The sequence below is a fragment of the Schistocerca americana genome, chromosome 6 (assembly GCF_021461395.2).
Source record: "Schistocerca americana isolate TAMUIC-IGC-003095 chromosome 6, iqSchAmer2.1, whole genome shotgun sequence".
Classification (NCBI taxonomy): Eukaryota; Metazoa; Arthropoda; class Insecta; order Orthoptera; family Acrididae; genus Schistocerca; species Schistocerca americana.
The window spans coordinates 359,569,648-359,591,052 of record NC_060124.1 but is presented as its reverse complement, the minus strand read 5'-3'; the positions used below and the strand labels follow the sequence as shown (position 1 = coordinate 359,591,052).

The 21,405-nt window shown below is 42.8% G+C and overlaps 1 protein-coding gene across 2 annotated transcripts in view; it reads right to left on the bottom strand.

Annotated features, from left to right (window-relative positions):
* The window catches only part of LOC124619940 (ATP-binding cassette subfamily G member 4-like), a 481,958-nt gene that overhangs the window by 46,934 nt on the left and 413,619 nt on the right, over positions 1-21,405 (bottom strand). For both annotated transcript variants that reach the window (XM_047146601.1, XM_047146602.1), the window contains exon 2: positions 18,109-18,226. In XM_047146601.1, coding sequence (XP_047002557.1) covers positions 18,109-18,226 — 118 coding nt within the window. The remainder of the gene's footprint in view (positions 1-18,108; positions 18,227-21,405) is intronic.

Sequence of the window (21,405 nt, the reverse complement as noted above, 5' to 3'; positions counted from 1 at the left end):
ATGTAGGTTGCAGTAGGTACTGGGAGATGAACCTTGCACAGGATAGAGTAGCATGGAGAGCTGTATCAAACCAGTCTCTGGACTGAAAACCGCAACGACAACATCACCATCTATAGCCTTTTGATTTATAAAGGTGGTAATCGTGGCTAAATTGAATATATTAATTTTACATAAATGAAGTGAGCTGTTTAAATATATTCGTATATTATAAATAATAGTTAAACGTTGCGAGAAATAAAATTAAATGAAAGAAAAAAATGGTAGCAGCAGGATTCAGTTATGACCCGACATATTGCCATTCTGTGCACTTGATGACTGCACCGTGGCACAGGTTCATGTAGCACTGTTAAAAAGGCCTTCATACCTTACTCATAAATCTTCAGAGAGCATTTTACCTTTTCACGTGTTCCTTCGACCTACACATGCAAAATAGTCTACTATCTCGCTTCTACTCACATAATTCGAGCCAAATCGATGAGTCTCATCCCACATCCTCGACTTATTAGATTTAAATTTGGAGTAGGTCTACCTAACTCTGTAACTTATACTTGCTCTTCCAAAGATCTACTGGGAAAGGACCTCTTTAGCAGACCATGTACAGAATTAGAGGTGGCAAAGAATAACTTAACTGATAGAGAAACAGCAATTACTGTAATAACAGCTCACCTATTAGTAGCAGTTAATTTAATAACTGCCAACAGTGCGTGCCCCCATCTTTTGCTACCTCTTCCTCTCATTCCTTGCACTTTTCCCTCTATAATTCTTTGTTCCAAAAAATTCCTACGCAATATATGGCCCAGCCAAGAATTTTTCCTCTTTCTGATGACTTCCAATAATCTTCTTTCTTCCCCTATTTTCTTCATTACTTCTTCACTCTGTTCAAAAATGGTTCAAATGGCTCTGAGCACTATGGGACTTAACATCTATGGTCATCATTCCCCTAGAACGTAGAACTACTTAAACCTAAGGACACCACACAACACCCTGTCATCACGAGGCAGAGAAAATCCCTGACCCCGCCGGGAATCGAACCCGGGAACCCGGGCGTGGGAAGCGTGGGAAGCTGCGGACTCTGAAGTTTGTCACTCCACTTCACCTTAAGCATTCTTCTTCACAGCCCAATTTCAGAACTTTCTAAATAGCTTTCTTCTTTCTTTTTAACTACACATAATTCACCGCTGTGTACCACTACATTCCAACATAACATTTAGCAAATCCCTTACTCAGCAGTTGGAATTCTTGTGGACGTTAGAAACTGATTCACCTTTTCAAGTGCTCTCTCTCCCACAGATATTCTCCTCCTTTCTTTTTCTGTACAACTTCCGTTCTGTGTCATTAAACCTTCCAGGTAAAGAAATGATTTTACTTGTTCTGTCTTTTTTCTTTTTTCCTTCTTGCGTATTCTCATCACTTTTGTCTTTCCTATATTTATCTTCATTCCATCCTCCTCGCCCCTTCTTGTAATACTCTTCAATACCTTCTGCAGCTTTTTTTCCGATTCCGCTAGCACTGCTTGATCATCCGCAAGTTTTACTGTCTTCATCCTTTTTTCTCGAATTACAACGCTTCTTGATTTCTCCATTGCATTACCAATCAATTCTGCATGTTGGTTGAACAGATTTGGCGTCATTGAGCATCCTTGCCTTGCATCCCTTCCAATGCTCATCTCTTCTAACTCCTCATCCGCCTAATGTATCATTTTCCGCTTTCACGGATCTCCTTTATTAACCTTCTATCTTTTCAGTGTGCCCAACAACCGTATACTATAGTGTAGATAACCCCACATGGTGCAGAGGGCTACCAAAAGATTTTGAAATTCTTGTACTCATTTCCCATTATGTTTTCCCCTTAACGCTGTTTGTTAATAATTAAAAACTTCATTTCGAGCTGAACTGCGAATTACACGAACACAGTACAAGAATCAAAAATAATTTTCATGTGGACTTCGCATTCTTGTCTGCGTCTGTGATTGGCGTTCAGTATTCTGGCGCAATGGTTCTGCAGCTATCTGTCTCAAGATATAAAGCAAGAAATTGGTAATCTAGTAATCTAAATGAAAATTAGAAACATTTCTTATTAGAAACTACTTTACAAACTAAGAACGAAGACTTCCGTTAACTGTGTGATAAGTGGTAATGTGCATCGTAAACAGGCGTTTGTTATCAATGCAAACAACTGTTGTGCTATGCTCTTCACGGGTATACTGCCGGATATGATCGTCTTCACTCCACGACATTTCAGCGATCCATCTGGCCGCCATATTCAGGTGCCGGAACTGAATATGGCGGCCAGATGGATCGCCGAAATATCGTATAGTGAAGACGATCACATCCGGCAGCATACCCGTGAAAAGCATAAACATATAAGACGCCGGGGAAATCTACGGAATCACAACTGTTGTGCTACATTAAAATACAAAGTGATCATGTAGATATTAAGCCTTTACAGCAGGTATTTAATACAACAGAAGAAACAGCAGCTTTACAAAGTAAAGGCATTACTTCTATCTTGACGTGTTACATGTAGCCTGAGTGAAGCCAAATAATTTGTAGAAGTTCAATGATAGTTAATTAGTAACACAGATTCAGACAAATGCTCCTTTTTGTTTATGTACAACTTGACTCCTTTCACATTTCTAAAGGTCCTCGTGCAAGATGAGATGTACGAACATAGTGAATGGGTATCTGGTATCATACGTTCTTAGGTGGAAGCAGTTTGAATCTTATAGCTAGCATACCTCGAGACCCTAGAACATCAACGGTTGCATAAGACGCAGGCGTTCCTCCACTGCCTCAAGCTGTAGATGTCCAGCGAACGGAGAAACGGGACAAATATGCCGCGAAAACCCTATTCATCAGAGTGTGAAGAACTGCAATGTAATGATCATTTTTTTTTTTTTTGAGTGACATGCTGTTGAAGTTCACTGTTATCACTAATATTTACTATCAAAAACAGTCTTGATCACAAATTATTTATTACGGTGACCGGTTTCGACCACAACTATGGTCATCTTCAGACCAATGAGCAAGAACCTCCTTCTCGTGGTAAATCACTACTAGTAGTGACAATGAGCAAGAACCTCCTTCTTGTGGTTAATCACTACTAGTAGTGACTTACCACCAGAAGGAGGTTCTTGCTCAGTGGCCTGAAGATGACTACAGTTGTGGTCGAAACCGGTCACCATAATAAATAATTTGTGATAAAGACTGTTTTTGATAGTAAATATTAGTGACAACACTGATCACTGGTTGCTACACAATGTATTCAAAAGTAATTTACTGTTGTCAGCTTAACGGATCTGGATTGACTTCTTTTTGCTGACTGTTGATAATTTATCTCGTTTGATCTCGGATACAGATTCACCAAGGCTGACCTTTTAGTGCGAAATCTCGGACGGTTCTGGAACTCACGTACTGGCAAAGTGTAGATAAAAGTTTGTCAGTTCTTTGTTGTGGTCGGCTTCGAAATGCGTACTTAGATAGACTCTATGTACCGATGGCCAGAGGGCGCCTCAGGTGTCTTCCTTCGGACTCATATCAAGAAAAATTGGTGACCAAAACATCAACGTGAGTAGCCTGTCATGCTTCCCAAACGTCTGTAGCACAATTATGGCCCAGTGACACGGACCGTTATTCTGCTCGAAGGTTCCATTCGTTACGGAAGGCATCAAGCACTATGGGATACAGGTGGTCTGCCATAATTTTCATTTATAAATTTAGACAACATTATCTGCAGAGCGCAGCGATCTGGTGCTACACTTTGATCAACACAACAGTCGAAATCGCAATACCATTTGCTTATTACGACCGGTTTCGGCTTATTTGGGCCCCGTATGGCTGGTGTTGTACAGTGTACGATCGTGGTATCACATGAATAACCGAGAAGCCGCCAGCACCAGCCACAGGGGACCCAAAAAATCTGAGGATGGCAATGTTAAAGCCATCGTGTATTGCTGGATACCACAGGAATATCTGAGGATGGCAATGTTAAAGCCATCCTCAGATTTTTTGGGTCCCCTGTGGCTGGTGCTGGCGGCTTCTCGGTCATAACAAACAAATGTTATTGGGATCTTGACTGTTGCGTTAACCGAACAATGTTCATATAGCCCACAGCTGTTATGGTGCCTACGATTACTACCATAGATCCCATGAAGCCTAGCGGAGTGTCCCCCATAGCGTGTTACTGCCCTCACTGTCGTGTATTGCTGGATACCACAGGAATATTTCGAATAGGGAGTGAATTGTCGGTTTTGATATAACCGATTTAGTAAGTCTGAAATATTGACATGTCCCAAAAACTAAGTTTGACAAGAAATTTACAAAACATATTGTATCTCAAAAGATCGATAAATACCTACTTAGTACACTACCGTTTGTAAAAAGTGAAGCACACATCTACATCTACATGGTTACTCTGCAATTCACACTCAAGTGCCTGGCAGAGGGTTCATCGAAACATTTGCATACTACTTCTCTACCATTCCACTCCCGGACGGCGCATGGGAAAAAGGAACACCTAAATCTTTCCGTTCGAACTCTGATTTCTCTTATTTTATTATGATGATCATTTTTCCCTACGTAGGTGGGTTGTCAAAAAATATTTTCACATTCGGAAGAGAAAGTTGCCGATTGAAATTTCGTAAATAGATCTCGCCGCAAAGAAACCCGCCTTTGTTTCAGTGACTGCCACCCCAACTCGCGTATCATATCAGTGACACTCTCACCCCTATTGCGCGATAACACGAAACGAGCGTCCCTTCTTTGCACTTTTTCGATGTCCTCCGACAATCCTACCTGGTAAGGATCCCATACCGCGCAGCAACATTCCAGCAGAGGACGGACAAGTGTAATGTAGGCTGTCTCTTTAGTGGGTTTGTCGCATCTTCAAAGTGTTCTGCCAACAAAGCACAGTCTTTGATTCGCCTTCCCCACAATATTATCTATGTGGTCTTTCCAATTTAAGTTGCTCGTAATTGTGATTCCTAGGTATTTAGTCGAATTGACAGCCCTTAGATTTGTGCGATTTATCGTATACCCCAAATTTATCGGATTTCTTTTAGTATCTATGTGGATGACCTCGCACTTTTCTTTGTTTAGTGCCAATTGCCACTTTTCGCACTATACAGAAATTCTCTGTAGAACATTTTGTAATTGGAATTGATCGTCTGATGATTTTACTAGACGGTAAATTACAGCGTCATCTGCAAACAATCTGAGGGGGCTGCTCAGATTATCATCTAGATGATTTATGTAAATCAGGAACAGCAGAGGACCTATTACACTACCTTACGGAACGCCAGATATCACTTGTGTTCTACTCGATGATTTACCGTCTGTCACTACCAACTGTGATCTCTCTGATAGAAACTAACGAATCCAGTCACACAACTGAGACGATAGTCCATATGCAGGCAATTTGATCAATAGTCGATTGTGAGGAACGGTATCAAAAGCCTTCTTGAAATGTAGGATTATGGAATCGATCTGAGATCCCTTGTCGACAGCACTCATTACTCCATGGGAATAAAGAGCTAGTTGTGTTGCACAAGAACTATATTTTCTGAATCCGTGTTGGTTATGTAGCAATAAGTCATTTTCTTCAAGATGATTCATAATGTTCGAGTACAGTATATGCTCCAAATTCCTACTGCAAATTGAGGTCAGTGATATGGGTCTGTAATTCAATGGGTTACTCCTATTTTCTTTCTTGTATATTGGTGTGACTTGTGCTACTTTCTTTCTTTCTTGTATATTGGTGTGACCTGTGCTACTTTCCACTCTTTAGGAACAGACCTTTCGTCAAGTGAGCCGTTGCATATGACATAAGGAAGGTGCTATTTAGTCTGCATACTCTGAAAGGAACCTGACTGGTATATCATCTGGACCGGAAGACTTGCCTTTCTTAATTGATTTGAGTTATTTTGCAACACCTAAGATATCTATTTTTATGTCACTCGTGCTAACAGCTGTTCTGGTTTAGAATTCTGGAATATTTACTTCGTCTTCTTTCGTGAAGGAATTACGGAAAACTGTATTTAGTAACTTCGCTTTAGTGACACCGTCATCGGTAACATTTCCATCGCTGTCGCGCAGTGACGGTATTGACTGTTATTTGCCACTGGTGTACTTTACATACGACAAGAATCTCTTTGGGTTTCCTGTTATATTTTGAGACATGATTTAAAAGCATCTCGCATTGACGTCCGCACTAAATTTCGAGCTTTCGTGAAACTTAGCCAGTCTTGGGGATTTTGCGTTCTTCTGAATTTGGCATGCTTTTTTCGTTGCTTCTGCAACAGTGTTCTGACGTGTTTTGTCTACCATTGTAGATCAGCCCCGTCTCTTATTAACTATGCGGTGTTTTGAATCTATCTATTGCTGTCGATAATGTATCTTTGAATTTGAGCCATAATTGGTCTACACTTACATAATTAGCTTGCAAGGAATGGAGACTCTCTCTTAGGAAGGCATCAATCGAATTTTTATCTGCTGTTTTAAATAGATACATTTTGCGTTTATTTTTAGTGGTTTTGGTTGATACTGTTTTAAGCCTTGCTACAATGACCTTGTGTTCACTAATCCCTATATCCGTCATGAAGCTCTCTATTAGAGAGAAGCAATGGTCTACAACACGCCAAGATAAGAGACGTGCACAACAGCAGAGCCATAGTAAATAACTTAAATGGCAGGGAAGTGGCGTACACATATGTCTAACAGCGCCCATTTTTATGTGACCATACAGGTCAGTGTTACCCAACGTTCAGTCAGTGCGGAGCTATCATACTAAGTGGTTTCTTGTAACCGGGTGCCACAATGCCCCGCCGACATCACAGGGTGGAATATCAGCTTGTGAGTGCGTTCGAATGCGGTAGAATGATTGGTCTCCGGGAGGCAGATCCGTCGTTCCGTGGCACTGCAGCTCGTACAGGGCACACTGTTTCAACAGTGAGATGTATGTGGAACCAGCGGAGAGAAGAGGACTGCACCCAGCGCCGACGGGGTACTGGATGACACAATGTGACCACAACAAGAGATGACTACCTCCTTGTCAGTTTGGCCGCAACGGACAGAACAGCTTCGTCCTAAATGTTGTCGCGATGTTGAAGCGCTGCAACGGGTGTGGACAGATCTGCATCGACGGTTTGACGCCGCCTTCCGTGGGCTGGACTGCTGGTACGTGTGCCATTGACTCGGCTTCCACTGACCAGAAAATGCCAATGCTGCAGACTGTACTGCGCACGTGAACGTCGACACTGGCATGCTGAGTGACGAAATATAATATTTTCGGACGAGTCCCATTCAGTTAGCCCAAAAGTGACGGCCGCGTACTCGTTAGACGCACTCGGACAGACTATTGTTGGGCGGCATAGCGGACAGACGCCAAGTGTTCAAAATGGTTCAAATGGCTCTGAGCACTATGGGACTTAACTTCTGAGGTCATCAGTCCCCTAGAACTTAGAACTACTTAAACCTAACTAACCTCACCATCTGGTGAGCAAGATGTACGAAACAGGCGAAATACCCTCAGACTTCAAGAAGAATATAATAATTCCAATCCCAAAGAAAGCAGGTGTTGACATATGTGAAAATTACCGAACTATCAGTTTAATAAGTCACAGCTGCAAAATACTAACACGAATTTTTTACAGACGAATGGAAAAACTAGTAGAAGCCAATCTCGGGGAAGATCAGTTTGGATTCCGTAGAAACACTGGAACACGTGAGGCAATACTGACCTTACGACTTATCTTAGAAGCTAGATTAAGGAAAGGCAAACCTACGTTTCTAGCATTCGTAGACTTAGAGAAAGCTTTTGACAATGTTGACTGGAATACTCTCTTTCAAATTCTAAAGGTGGCAGGGGTAAAATACAGGGAGCGAAAGGCTATTTACAATTTGTACAGAAACCAGATGGCAGTTATAAGAGTCGAGGGACATGAAAGGGAAGCAGTGGTTGGGAAGGGAGTAAGACAGGGTTGTAGCCTCTCCCCGATGTTGTTCAATCTGTATATTGAGCAAGCAGTAAAGGAAACAAAAGAAAAATTCGGAGTAGGTATTAAAATTCATGGAGAAGAAATAAAAACTTTGAGGTTCGCCGATGACATTGTAATTCTGTCAGAGACAGCAAAGGACTTGGAAGAGCAGTTGAATGGAATGGACAGTGTCTTGAAAGAAGGATATAAGATGAACATCAACAAAAGCAAAACGAGGATAATGGAATGTAGTCGAATTAAGTCGGTTGATGCTGAGGGAATTAGATTAGGAAATGAGACACTTAAAGTAGTAAAGGAGTTTTGCTATTTGGGTAGCAAAATAACTGATGATGGTCGAAGTAGAGAGGATATAAAATGTAGACTGGCAATGGCAAGGAAAGCGTTTCTGAAGAAGAGAAATTTGTTAACATCGAGTATAGATTTAAGTGTCAGGAAGTCATTTCTGAAAGTATTTGTATGAAGTGTAGCCATGTATGGAAGTGAAACATGGACGATAAATAGTTTGGACAAGAAGAGAATAGAAGCTTTCGAAATGTGGTGCTACAGAAGAATGCTGAAGATTAGATGGGTAGATCACATAACTAATGAGGAGGTATTGAATAGGATTGGGGAGAAGAGAAGTTTGTGGCACAACTTGACCAGAAGAAGGGATCGGTTGGTAGGACATGTTCTGAGGCATCAAGGGATCACCAATTTACTATTGGAGGGCAGCGTGGAGGGTAAAAATCGTAGAGGGAGACCAAGAGATGAATACACTAAGCAGATTCAGAAGGATGTAGATTGCAGTAGGTCCTGGGAGATGAAAAAGCTTGCACAGGATAGAGTAGCATGGAGAGCTGCATCAAACCAGTCTCAGGACTGAGGACCACAACAACAACAACAACAACAACCTAAGGACATCACACACATCCATGCCCGAGGCAGGATTCGAACCTGCGACCGGAGCGGTCGTGCGGTTCGAGACTGTAGTGCCTAGAACCGCTCGGCCACCCCGGCTGGCAAACGCCAAGTGTGATCGTTGGGAGTTTCACTGCCTATAAACACGATCTCGCCTTCTTCGTTTTGAGGGCAATCTGAACAGCTAACGATGCGTCAGGGAGGTTTTACAGACCGAAGCACTGCCCCTCCTCCAGGCTATTCCACATGCCATATTTCAGTAAGACAATGCCCGGCCGAATGTAGCGAGGAATGTGCAAGCCTTCTCCGACGAACGACGGACACCACTGCTTCCGTGGTGTGCACGTTCGTCTTATATCTCGCCCATCGAATATGCCTGGGAAGGAAGTAAGGCCAGTATTACACTATCAAATTTCTTTGTCAAAGATTTGATCAAAGATGTGATCAAATATCCCGTCAAATATATTTGACAAAGATCTTTGATGTAGCGCTAGAAGGGGTATTACACTGTCATGATATTTGTCGTCAAAGTTCAAGATGGCTGACAACAACAACTTGTTATTAACTGCAGAAGTTGCATGTACCACAATTGCACTGTGTGCACATGCAGAAGGGGAGCCGGGGGGAAAAAAATGAAACATACCTGGGTGAAGCCGTGGGTTTTACGACGACGCGATAAAAGCATTCAACAAAACTTGTTACGTGAGCTTATAGTGGAGGACGTCCAGTCGTACATCAATTACTTAAGAATGGATGAGCATACATTTCTGTATGTGCTCAGTGAAGTGTAGCCTCATATCACAAGCACAATATTCACTTAAGAACTGCTACATCTGCAGAAGACAGGCTCACTGTAACATTCCGACTCCTTGCTACAGGAGAGTGTTAGGTTAGGTTAGGTTAGGTTAGGTTAGGTCAGGTCTTCAATCTTCTTAATCTATTTTTGTATTCAGGGTGCTTCGCGTTGTAAAGCGCCTCATCAGCTTTATACATCTCTATTAATTTTGTAGTTGTCGGCACACACCAACTCTATTTACTGGCAATGTTTGTAAAAACACTACAGACGACAGAACAGTGGAGCGATGCTAGCGCTCCATGTGGTAACATGTCACATTGCAGTGAACAGAAGGCAAGCGACTTCTTTGATCAAATCTACAACGAGGCCCTAGATTTGATCAAATATTGGACGACATTTGACAAAGTTCCCTATTACACCATCAAATATCTTTGACCAAGATTTTTGACAAAGATATTTGACAAAGAAATTTGACAGTGTAATACCGGCCTAAGGAAGGAAGGGAGACTGGGTTCAACATCGCGTCGACATCGAGGTAATTACAGATGGAGCTCAAACTCGGATTGTGTCAAGGATGGGGAAGGAAATCGACTCTGCTCTTTCAAAGGAGTCATCCTGGCATCTGCCTGGGGCGATTTTAGGAAATCACGGAAATCCTAAATCTGGATGGCTGGACGCAGGTTTGAACCGTCGTCCTCCCGAATGCGAGTGCAGTGTGCTAAACACTCAGCTGTCTCGCTCGGTAATACGAGTATATCTTGGATACCGTCGCTGGGCAACTTATTCGTTCAGGTCCTTCTGAAACCAAAGTTGATGCTTTGTGGAGGCGCCTACAAACCGTGTGGAAGAGAGCGTTCCACAGCGGCATATTCAGGTGCTCTTTGATCCCATTCCACAACGTCTAGCGGCTATGATTGCAGCACTCCATACCGAATTTCTACAGAGTGCATGTACAGGTCTGTAACGCTAATCACGTGTGTGGTGTCATATCCATAATCGGCGGAATAAATTCCATTGTGATCACATCTCTCGGTCTAGGCGCTTAACTTTTCCAAACAGTAGCGTAGTTTTAAGGTAGGTACTTTGGTATCTAAACAGTAAGTACATTTCAATATTATATGCAAAACACAACTTTTATTGTATTGCTATGAACATGAATGCCACATTTTTTATTCAACAATCTGAAATTACGTTCGTATATAATTTAAACCAGGTAATCCAACGAGTTATGGAATAAAGCTAAAACATATTCACAAAAAAATGATTTTCGTTCCTATAATGTTAGGCTGAAACGGGAAATTAAAAATTGTAAATAGAAAAACGTCAGAAAAACTGTGAAAATGCCATAACAATTCCTCCAGATGTGGAGGAACAGGGAAAACAGAGAATAAACTTACAAAATAGGCTTATTGAATTTTGATGCCATCTATACTACACTGTTCGCTTATAAAACTCCACATCTGATGAAGTTAATGTGTTTATGGCATTAATTTCATGCTTCATAATTTTTACTGCAAATGTCATGGGACGCTCCTGTGAGAATTGGCGAGAAATGACTGGCACATATGCTGGTGCCATGTTTATGATGAGTTGGCAATTGGCGACAGAATCAGTGCGCCGTTATGAAAGACCGGTCCCTCTCTGCATCTCGTTGAGGGCTGGACGAGGAAGCTACAGAAAAAGATTGAAGACATTGTTTCGGCGCTCTTTTTGTAGAGGCTCATATCCAGCTTAACTGTAGAACAGCGACGAGGCAGCAGCTCCACACAAGGAATTGGAACAGTTTCCCGTGGACAGACTGGCAACTAAGAAACGCCAAGATATGTACTGTAGTGATTGCTAAAGTTGCAGTACTTGTTGCTGCCGCTGACAATTTTAAATCTGCAGTTTAGCGGAGTCGCAGACAATGCTTGCTAAAAATTCGAGAAAATTCAATGAATTAGAACCTGTACCCTGACACCAGGAGGGGCAAGTGAAAGATTAAACAAAGGTGTTCAGCACTGAGATTATTACATAGGACTGGGAAAAAACGAGTATTCACAGCACTTGACTTAATTCCATTAACTACGCTGAGAACCACTTGCAGTATAATGTTCAGTTTCCTAGGTAAAGTTTAAGAGGCTAGGGCTTGTCTGTGGATCACACAACTAGAGCCGGAACGGCGAGTAGAAAGGCGAGGGTGGAGTGCGTGCTGGGTGTTTCTACATGAACAATAATTGCAGCTGACAAAATTTATTCACAACATATGAATCGAAACCTACACTCCACTCTACTGAGCATTTGAAAATCCTTAAAATACACACCTGATAATGCCAAACAATCTTAACGCTTTCAACAACTGTAGACATAGTCAAAAATAGGTCAACTATTACAATAATAAATTAATCTCTCTCAACTGAGCTATTAACCAGTTCAACTAATAACAGGTAACTGTAACAAACAGTAGTGAATTATGATTCGCTCCTACTGAGCTCTTCAATTAACAATCGTACATTAATCCGGGCATACATTTAACCTTGCTCACAACAGAACTTAAGTTCAGTTAATCAGATATGTATCTCTTAATCTACCTTCAAAGCACGTAAGAGAAATCGTTACAAAAGTACATCAATAACTTGAATCAACAGCAGCAAAATGCTTTCCTTAATGACGTGAGCCACAGTTGCGGTTTGTTCTGACATTTTTTTAATCCACTGTAACAGCCACGAGAGGTAATATTAATATACACTCCTGGAAATGGAAAAAAGAACACATTGACACCGGTGTGTCAGACCCACCATACTTGCTCCGGACACTGTGAGAGGGCTGTACAAGCAATGATCACACGCACGGCACAGCGGACACACCAGGAACCGCGGTGTTGGCCGTCGAATGGCGCTAGCTGCGCAGCATTTGTGCACCGCCGCCGTCAGTGTCAGCCAGTTTGCTGTGGCATACGGAGCTCCATCGCAGTCTTTAACACTGGTAGCATGCCGCGACAGCGTGGACGTGAACCGTATGTGCAGTTGACGGACTTTGAGCGAGGGCGTATAGTGGGCATGCGGGAGGCCGGGTGGACGTACCGCCGAATTGCTCAACACGTGGGGCGTGAGGTCTCCACAATACATCGATGTTGTCGCCAGTGGTCGGCGGAAGGTGCACGTGCCCGTCGACCTGGGACCGGACCGCAGCGACGCACGGATGCACGCCAAGACCGTAGGATCCTACGCAGTGCCGTAGGGGACCGCACCGCCACTTCCCAGCAAATTAGGGACACTGTTGCTCCTGGGGTATCGGCGAGGACCATTCGCAACCGTCTCCATGAAGCTGGGCTACGGTCCCGCACACCGTTAGGCCGTCTTCCGCTCACGCCCCAACATCGTGCAGCCCGCCTCCAGTGGTGTCGCGACAGGCGTGAATGGAGGGACGAATGGAGACGTGTCGTCTTCAGCGATGAGAGTCGCTTCTGCCTTGGTGCCAATGATGGTCGTATGTGTGTTTGGCGCCGTGCAGGTGAGCGCCACAATCAGGACTGCATACGACCGAGGCACACAGGGCAAACACCCGGCATCATGGTGTGGGGAGCGATCTCCTACACTGGCCGTACACCACTGGTGATCGTCGAGGGGACACTGAATAGTGCACAGTACATCCAAACCGTCATCGAACCCATCGTTCTACCATTCCTAGACCGGCAAGGGAACTTGCTGTTCCAACAGGACAATGCACGTCCGCATGTATCCCGTGCCACCCAACGTGCTCTAGAAGGTGTAAGTCAACTACCCTGGCCAGCAAGATCTCCGGATCTGTCCCCCATTGAGCATGTTTGGGGCTGGATGAAGCGTCGTCTCACGCGGTCTGCACGTCCAGCACGAACGCTGGTCCAACTGAGGCGCCAGGTGGAAATGGCATGGCAAGCCGTTCCACAGGACTACATCCAGCATCTCTACGATCGTCTCCATGGGAGAATAGCAGCCTGCATTGCTGCGAAAGGTGGATATACACTGTACTAGTGCCGAGATTGTGCATGCTCTGTTGCCTGTGTCTATGTGCCTGTGGTTGTGTCAGCGTGATCATGTGATGTATCTGACCCCAGGAATGTGTCAATAAAGTTTCCCCTTCCTGGGACAATGAATTCACGGTGTTCTTATTTCAATTTCCAGGAGTGCACAATGTTATCAACATTCGCTCAGTTACTATATATGGTTACTTCTGTTCAACTATTATTTATCCGACAGCCATCATAATTGCCGCCCGAAGTGGCCGTGCGGTTAAAGGCGCTGCAGCCTGGAACCGCAAGACCGCTACAGTCGCAGGTTCGAATCCTGCCTCGGGCATGGATGTTTGTGATGTCCTTAGGTTAGTTAGGTTTAACTAGTTCTAAGTTCTAGGGGACTAATGACCTCAGCAGTTGAGTCCCATAGTGCTCAGAGCCATTTGAGCCATTTGAACCATCATAATTCAGAAATAACTAAAATCTCTTGGTGCAAGGCTTCGATCTAAATGTGCTACTCAACAATGTGACAATAAATTACTAGTACCAAAAGACAGAACCGGTTCCGCGTGGCGGCAAGAAATACATTAAAATCTCTTAATGTTAATGTGCCACAGAAAAGTTAAACAATAATTTATTTCGTCCATCAGGGTAGAACCTGCTACACACGACAACCACAAATACGTAAAACTCCAGTAATCTTAATGTGCCACAGGATAGGTTCACAATAATGTACTACATCCAACAGGGCAGAATCTATTACGCATGACAACCAGCCACGATCAAATTAAACTACAGCGAAGCAGTTCGGCCTGGTGACCTTTAAGAAACAAATTATTTGCACGCCGCGCGGGATTAGCCGATTTCTCGCCTATTCCAACTACTACTAATCTTTGCAATCTGACAGTAAATCTCTTACATTGGTCTTAATTTACTTTCATATTCAGTACTACAAATGGGCACCAGATCTGAACATGAATCTATCAGTACTGCATTTTCATGGAAGCTTGTTACTTCCGTGTGTCATTTCTGCCATTGCAAATGATAGGTACAAGGTTCAAAATTCACAATTTGGTGACAGCACTGTATCAGCATGGTGGAAATTATTACTCCCTGCCCCGAACTGCGAGGCAGAATGAGCGCTTCTCTTACCGCTTGGTTGCCTGGATCAACAAAAGGTAGAAGCACTAGAAAAATAACGTACTCTTGGCACAAAAATCACACACATTACTGCACTGGTATTTAGTCTAATGGAAAATGGTCTCTGTTGCGGAAATGTTTCGTCATCATTTCACACCCGTTTTGTTCGAACTTGCTCAGGAATACTTAATATGCCAAGCCTCGTCTGTTTCTTCCAAAAGAGTGGCTTGCTTGGTAAACTTGGTTGTACCAGATAACAGAAGCAGGGTGACAGGGGAATGTATTGAACGAAGACTTCGCTTAGCGTCTGTCGGTAATGATTATTGGTTTCATTATCCGCCCCCGGTAGCTGAGTGGTTTCCAGAAGAAACGTATTTTCCGCGTCATCAGACGAACGCAGTGGAGTGGATCACAGGTACGACGGTCCATTACATCTATAGAGGCACACGTCTGAACGTACTGAACGTACTGGATTACTGGCAATACTTACAAGATGGACACACAAAACTGTTACGGCTGCAAAAGTACAACGATTTGTATGCCAATTTCACAGTAACGGTTTTTGCGGACCCGCCATATACTTGGGGTGTGCCGGGCGCGCAAAGATGAGCGGCGGTGATGTCGTAAAACCGACCAAGTAAAGTGATCAGCTAAGGACAACTATGCGAGTATGCAACCTAGGTAAAACTAACACTTGCACAGTTAGCAATGGGATGTATTTCAAACTTTGTTTACATATCTATAAATACTTTTCTTTAGGGTGCTGGAGGTGGCCCCACTTCGACTTTGTTGCTATTTCATGCTGCATGGTAGGACGGCAGCGAGGTTCCTTCCATGACAGTTATAATGTGTAAGGACGTACTATGATTATTTTGTGAATAATAAAGGTTTCTGTTTCTCCTACTTTCCTTAAAAAAAAGCCTCAATCCTGACATTTTTTCGCTGTAAAAAAAAAAAAAAAAAAAAAAAAGTGGTCAGCGCGACAGAATGTCAAAATCCTAAGGACCCGGGCTCGATTCCTGGCTGGGTCGTAGATTTTCTCCGCTCAGGGACTGTGTTGTCCTAATCATCATCATTTCATCCCCATCGACGCGCAAGTCGCCGAAGTGGCGTCAAATCGAAAGACTTGCACCCGGCAAACGGTCTCCCCGATGGGAGGCCCTAGCCACACGACGATTGGTTTCATTAATTACTTTTTTTGTAAAAAAGTGTTTTAATAGTACATTGTGTGTCTTGTATTGTCAGTTTTTAAATGTTTGTTAATCATTTCTGTGACTCTGAACAGTTTTTAAAAAAATCCTATAGATCTTGGAAATGTCGAGAAATATGTAAAAATATCAATACTTTTGTCTCAGTAATACCGATAGCTTTCAAAAGTATCGATACAATATATAAATCGATATTTTTAAAAATATGCCCACCCCTAATAAAGTGTGCCGGGTTCTGGCGTTATAGCGCGGAAAATGCACATTGGGGAGTCTTTTCGAACGTGCAGAGCAATGCCTAGCATGCCATATGTTCTGAATGTTCTTTTGAACGTAGACCGTGAGATGAAAGAACTCCATCTACGTCAGATGACGCCATCTCTCTTCAGTACAGAGACGCTAGACGCAATATTGGCTTTCATTTGGAGGCTATACGTATATATGCCGTTCCTAAGCATCAGCAGATTGAGAATCTCTCGAAAGTCCTCCGTTAATTGTAAGATTTGTTGTAAAAAAGTGGCGGGAAATGTCAAATTGGCGGGTAAATAACTCTTGTAACTTCCTTATTATGCAAGTATGCCGTTTCAAAAGAACAGAGAATCCATCAAAAACGCATTGTTCTTGGTACAGTTTGTTATAATTAAATGTCATTTAATAACATATCTACGACTGAAGCTTTTAGGAGATGGTGAGATGCAAAGTATGGTCGTATATCATTCATGATCGCTCATCAGAAATGAGTAGAGACGTAGAATTGAAGGTAAGAGGTGGTGCGTTGTTAGCTTGCATCTCACTGGATCCAAATATTTTTTCACTAGCCTCCTCGTTTTATAATAGATTCTGATACTTTCTTATAAGTTTGAAAGAAGTATGTTCTATAATATTCGATGTTAAGTAAATATAAGTGCAGCCCGCCCGGTTAGCCGAGTGGTCTAACGCATGGCTTTCCCTAGTGGGAAGGAGCGGCTGGTCCCGGCGGACTTGTGTCGAGGTCCGGTGAGCCGACCAGTCTGTGGATAGTTTTTAGGCGGTTTTCCATCTGCCTCGGCGAATGCGAGCTGGTTTCCCTTTTTCCGCCTCAGCTACACTATGTCGGCGATTGCTGCTGAAACAAGTTCTCTACGTACGCGTACACCACCATTACTGTACCACGTAAACATTGGGGTTACATTCGTCTGGTGTCAAACGTTCCCTGCGGGGGGGTTCCAATACATACAATACAAGACAAGTGTGCTCTTTTTGAGGAGTTAATTTGTCCGATTGACTTAAACTACAACACAGCTTGCACTACTCGCAGTTAGATATTTTACTCTTTCTGTTATCAGGTTTTGTATTTCACATATTGTAAAGATACTGCTACTGAATAGGAACAGTGATTACGTAAGAATGACGTTAGGGTGTTATTAGAAAGTGAGAATGTTGAAACAAGTTTTATCTTATGTGGAGAACTATCGATGTCCTTACTGACTAGCAATGGTAACTTCCTTTTTGGCTTATAACATGTTCAAGGATATTGAAGTTTTTATTTATGTATACTACACGTGGAACAGCATGACTAGCATATGACACGTGAGGAATGAGCGTTTTAATAGGGCTAACGCATGAATTTTACGCCTGTTCATTTCGTAAACAGTGTGAATTGCGAGCCAGATATAGGCGCTGGAGTGCACTGCGATTCCTTATAACACGTTGAGGCACACGTAGCGTATGCACAAGTCGCATCGTTCCGCGCATTCAAGCAGCACGTTGAGCTCGGCACGCTCAACGTTGACGTCGAAATCACGGCCCGTATGCCGTCGGCGTTAGGGCTAACGATATTATTGCGAGACGAATACATGAAAGCAGGGCCACGGCGCGGCGGATATTATAGTACTAGGGCGAGAACTAGTTTGGTCAGCGAGAGAGGTGAGGTACAGACCAGCGCTACGGCACAGTAATACGTAGGGTCATGGACCTAGCCGCTCTGCCTAGAGGCCGTGGTAGGTATCCATGCTTTCTGGTGAGCTTCCATAGTAGTCTTTGAGCCGGGATACGAGAATTAAATGTTAGCCTCCCCACAGCGCTTTCTGTATGAGCGGCACCTTGCAACGGCTTGCATCCCTACCTGTAACCCGCCAGGATGTTGAGCAGGGTGCTCTTGCCGGCACCCGACGGCCCCAAGATGCCAGTCAGCTGCCCAGATCGGAACAGGCCGCTTACCGAGCGCAAGATCTTCTTGTTCCCTGCAACACACACGGCAGTCAGTATGCAGTAGCCTCAACGGAACGGATATTGTCTTGGAAAGAAGTGATAAGGTGAACGCCAACAAAAGAAACAAGGGTAAAGGATTGTAGTCGAATGAAATTGGTTGACAATACAGGAACTACATTAACAAATGAGACACGAAAAGTTGCGGACGAGTTTTGCTCTTAGGTGAGGAAATAACTAATGATCGTGGAAGTAAAGTGAAATTAAGAGAAAATTGTTAACGTCTAAAAAAAATTTAAGTACAGGCCGTGTGCTTTACCGGCTCCCGTCCTATCACACAACGCTCATTCCCAACAACACATGTACAACACTACATTGTGGAAGCATTAGCCGCAGGCATCCACTTGTCGCTGGTGCTTGGCACACTTCTTTGAGTGCCACATCCTGACCTCCTAGTCTTTCAGTCTTAAACGAACACTCGTGATAACGGGTCTCGACGTTCGCATTCTACGGGCATGACTTGGCAGGAAGGCAAGGTTTCGTTCTTATGTGCTGTGCTGGTTGCGTTCCCATTAGCCTTCAGGGAGCCGTTTTAGATGTGGTTGCCAGCTGAATGAGCAAATTTTAAGATTTATTGTAACAATATGTAAATCCTGTCTCTTTCTACATACACAACTGGATGTCTGCTGAAATGTCCTTTTGCGTACATACTGTCGTTAATATCGTGGTCTTAATGACTGCTAACTGCCATAACATTAAACTTCAGTTTTGAAATAATAAGTTCGCAAAGAACAAATAACAGATCGCTGTACGTGCAGTAAACTGATGACGACTATTAGAAACGACACACTAACAACGAGGCTTCAAACTAATAATTGTTCAGTCGAAGTCACGTGCTTATGTCGTTAAACTGTCTTGTCTGATGGTGATAAGATTACCATTTTCAAGGAGTATACACACGCTCCTTGTTCTCGATGATCTTAGAGAATAAGGAGGCTGCACATGTAACAGGTATGGTGATTTTTAACGCCTGTATCCGTTACTGAATATTAATTTTTTTTCTTCAAGTCATTCCTTTCGTCCGTTTTCTGTGAACTTCTTTCCCTGCTGCTGGTAAGTGGTACCTGTTCGATCGGAGAAAAAATGTATTACAAATCTCTATACTTGGATATACTGTATCTACAAAGTGCGAAAGGCTTATCAGCGAAAAATGAAATTATTAACGTAGCTGTAGTCATTCACCAAACTGCGTCTTCGTTTACGTCGGAAGACATATCATTTGATAACAGGAGGGTATTGGAGATTAGTGGAACATTATTGACTTCAGTAATGCAATAGTGCTGAAGGATGATCTTTTGGAAATTTTGCATAATGATTCCTATAATTTGGGAAACAACAATCTTCTCTCCCTCTCTCGTGAGTGCGTTTGAGATATATATATATATATATATATATATATATATATATATATATATATGTGTGTGTGTGTGTGTGTGAGAGAGAGAGAGAGAGAGAGAGAGAGAGAGAGAGAGAGTGTATTTGCACTTAGGCTCGGAACAGGATTACTCAGAAAGGTAGCAAGTTTTCTTTGTTTTTGTGTGTGGCTCTCGACGACTCAACGCCTCTTTTTTGCGGTGAGTGGTCACCGTTACTCCTGAAGTATTTCTGTTTCTGGGTTTTACTATATACACGTGTGAGACCTGTGCTCAAAAGCCTATGGGCCTAATTTGGTTGACGGAAGTGCTACACCTCCTCATCCTTACACACACACACACACACACACACACACACACACACACACACACACAGAGATCCTCGTGAAGCCATGTACAGATTTAGATAAAATGAATACAGTTGCCGTCGATTCAAGATATGATCATCCGTTTGGTAATAGGTAAGCAAATGCAGAGTATCTAGGTACTGACATTTTAACCAAGCAGATTTTACGATGATGTATAACCGTTAATATTCAAGTAAGAATAACACTGACTGTTCGTACAGATTTTATCGATATTTGTGGTAACAATCTTCGCTATACAATGCATTGAATCGACGTATGCTGGCGCATTGAAGATTATATACATTACTATTACAGCTTCCATTATACTTCATCAGGACAGTGCTATACGCAAGTCGCCGAAGTGGCGTCCAATTGAAAGACTTTCACCGGGCCATTTAGCCATACTTAACTGTTATTATCGTCAGGACAGTGACAAATTCAGAACTGAAAGCGGAATCAAGAAAGAAGATTCCGTATCATCAAAACTGATGGCAGCAGTTTTAGACGATGTTTTCAGATCATTAGACTGAGAAGAAGACGAAGGAATACCTATTGACGGGAACACCTAAACCATCTTCGTTTTGCCATGACATCACACTGACTCTAGCGCAGACAAAATTAGCAGCGAATGGTAGAACTTAATAGAATATATGTGAATGTAGGCCTGAAAATCAGTTATAATTAGACTAAAATTACGTGTTTACAAGACATAGAAAAAAAACTGACAATCAGAGCTTTGGACGTGTTGATAACATTTTGCATTTATGGTGGCTAAAGACAACCAATGGACGATCGAGGTATAAATAAGCAATAGTAATCACGCCCTGGAGTGTTTGTGGTGAACTAAATTCTTTGAGTTTTCTGGCTTGATGTGGCCCGCTGCGAATTCCTCTCTCGTGGCAACCTCTTCATTTCAGAGTAGCACTTGCAGTCTCCGTTCTCAGTTATTGGTTCGTTGCAGTCCAATCTCTGCCTTCCGTTACAGTTTTTATCCTCTGCAGCACCCTCTAGCACCATGGAAGTTATTCCCTGTGCTTCGATGTGCAAATTGAACAGTACAAGCGAAAGACTACATTCCTATCTTATAGCCTTTCTAATACGAGCACGTCATTCTTGGTCTTTCATTCTTATTTTTCTCTCTTGGTTCTTGTAAATAGTGTAGATTAGTCGTCTTTCACTGAAGCTTATACCTATTTCCCTGTGAATTTCGAACATCTTACATTTTACATTGTCGAACGCTTTTTATAGGTCAGCACATTCTATGAATGCGTCTTGGTTTTTCTGAAGCCTAGCTGTCAGCATCAAACGCAACGCCTGGACTGCCTCCTCTGGTGATTTAACCTTTTCTAAAATCAGAGGAAGTCCTATAACGTATCCACAATTTTCTTTTTCGTTCCTGTGTATATTATCCTCGTCAGAAACTTTGATGCATGA